At 48.3% G+C, this 2235-nt stretch overlaps 1 protein-coding gene across 1 annotated transcript; it reads left to right on the forward strand.

Moving 5' to 3' along the window:
- Positions 1–1516: 1516 nt before the first annotated feature.
- On the forward strand, positions 1517–2203 carry LOC112452679 (protein Mo25-like; the record flags this gene model as incomplete). Its single annotated transcript, XM_025013007.1, has 2 exons — positions 1517–2073; positions 2129–2203. Coding segments are annotated over exons 1-2 (177 nt in total), but the record flags the coding sequence as incomplete, so codon positions are not given.
- Between the last annotated feature and the right edge of the window lie 32 nt (positions 2204–2235).

The following is a 2235-nucleotide window of genomic DNA, read 5'->3' on the forward strand; positions in this document are numbered from 1 at the left end:
TAACAAATTTTATTATTACTTCATCAGTTTATATTATAAATTTTTATTTTATTAACGTTTTATAGAATTAATTTCATGACATAAATATTATGGTAAATTCTACAAATACCAAAAAAGTATTATTAAAGACGATCGGTCTTATAGAATTTGACTGTTAAAATTTAAACAATCGTAAATACATGTTTTACGAAACTTCAGGATAATAATAAAATCATAAAATTAATATAAATATAATATTAAGATTTAATAAATTTCATAATATTTAATAAAATTATATTTAATTAAATATTATGTTACGAATTGTTTAAATTTTAATTAACAGCGCGACTTCCACAAAGATTGTCGGTTTTCAAATAGCGTCTCGTCGATTTTACTAGATACGCGCTCTTGCAGTAATGATCGAACGCTCGATATACCTAGGTAATCTTTTTCCCCAATCGAGAATCGAGATTCATCCATCGAAGATTGGCGACTACGTTCGTACGGTTCTGTACATCTGCGCCGTGAAACGTGAAACACGTATATGGCCGTTGTATCGCGCGCTACAGGGTGAGCCATAAGTCGAGCGATTGAGCGACTCACCACGTCCGTGGCTACGTCGACCGCCGACGCTCGCCTCCGACTCATGCACGATTGAAAAAAGGGGGACGATCGACCGCTCCGACAAGCCGCGGACACGAGGCTCGCGCGCGCTCCAAGTCCCTGGCGATCTCCGCGAGGCACCTTGTTGGCGGTCGCTCGGGTCGCTCCGCGATCTCGTGACTCACCCCGTATACATATGTACATACGTGCGTACGCGTGATACGTCGCGCCGCTGCATCAAAGGCATCGAAGCCGCGCACGTAACGAAAAATCGCGAATAAAGGGGGTCCGCCGTACGCCGCCGACGGGCAAGGGGCACCGTGTACAACCGTGTACGTACGTGCGCGCACGACGGAGATATCCGATCATCTGATGTGACACGCACATAGGCACGGATTTCACGGAATTAACCGTACGCAGCCGTCACCGCTCGTCACCGCCGCTGCCCGCGAGCCCAGAGGGGCAGAGATCCTTTAAAACGCACGTTTGTATGCGCACGTCCCCCGTTGCATGGTAAGCGGTCGGATTTTAGGTTAGAATCCGCAACCTCGTAACCTCCTCTCGTAACCTTGCCTTCGCGCGACGAGCGACCGAGTCTCTCGCGTGACTCGCGTCTCGACGGTCGTTTTCGTCGCCAATCGGCGCGATTCTCTCGCGAGCGACGCATCCTCGGTCGAGTTCCGGGGGCTCGACGCGCGGGCGACCTCCTTTCCGCCTCTCGGTTTCGCTCGGTCATTCCGGTCAGGTGACACTCGGACGTTTCCACGGACCGTTCGTTCGGTCGCCTTTCGAGGTTAGATCTTTAGGACGATCTTTCTTCGCCGACCCCGCGATCGGACACCGATGACGTTGAGGGTGCGCCCCGCGTCGTGGCTTCTGTGCTCGGCGAGTGATTCGGCAAGCCTGTGATTCGTAGAGATTTAAAAGGTAGACGACGTACGGAGGCTCCTTTCACGAAGAGTCACTCCTCTGCCCAAAACCGAGTCCTTCGCTACGTCGTGCTGAGCTGCGAGGACTCCAATACTCTCGTTTCGCGAAGCCTTCACGATGTCCTTGTTCGAGTCCTTCACAATGCAACCGATTCCGATGGACTTTCATAGTGTATACTGGTCGCAAGGATACGAATAACTCACATTCATGTATCTCCATCATCTCTGTATACGTATACGTATCTCTCGCTCTGTTCTATTTTGGCTGTGTAGGGACATACTGTTTCCAAGCTTATCAGAACACTCACTTTTTATCACATTTAACGCAAACAATGGTCATAATAGCATCTTTCAGATATAAACATACTTGAGGATATTCTCTATCAGCGTAATAACAAAGAACGTCTGTTTCTTTTTTTTTTTGGATATGTTCCACAAGGTGCATACATTCTAAGAAAACATGCCTCTGTTTGGAAAGTCCCAGAAGAGTCCGGCGGAGGTGGTGAAGGCTCTCAAGGAGGCGGTAAACGCGTTGGAGCGCGGCGACAAGAAGGTAGAGAAGGTACGTTGTTGCGGATACGCGGTCGGTTTCTACGATGAAATACATCCCCTTTCAGGCGCAAGAAGATGTGAGCAAGAATCTTGTGCACATCAAAAACATGCTGTACGGCACGGCTGAGACAGAGCCGCAGGCAGACATCGTGGTGGCGCAATTGGCCCAGGA

Source organism: Temnothorax curvispinosus, unplaced genomic scaffold, assembly GCF_003070985.1.
Source record: "Temnothorax curvispinosus isolate PA1 unplaced genomic scaffold, ASM307098v1 QBEX01003610.1, whole genome shotgun sequence".
Classification (NCBI taxonomy): domain Eukaryota; kingdom Metazoa; phylum Arthropoda; class Insecta; order Hymenoptera; family Formicidae; genus Temnothorax; species Temnothorax curvispinosus.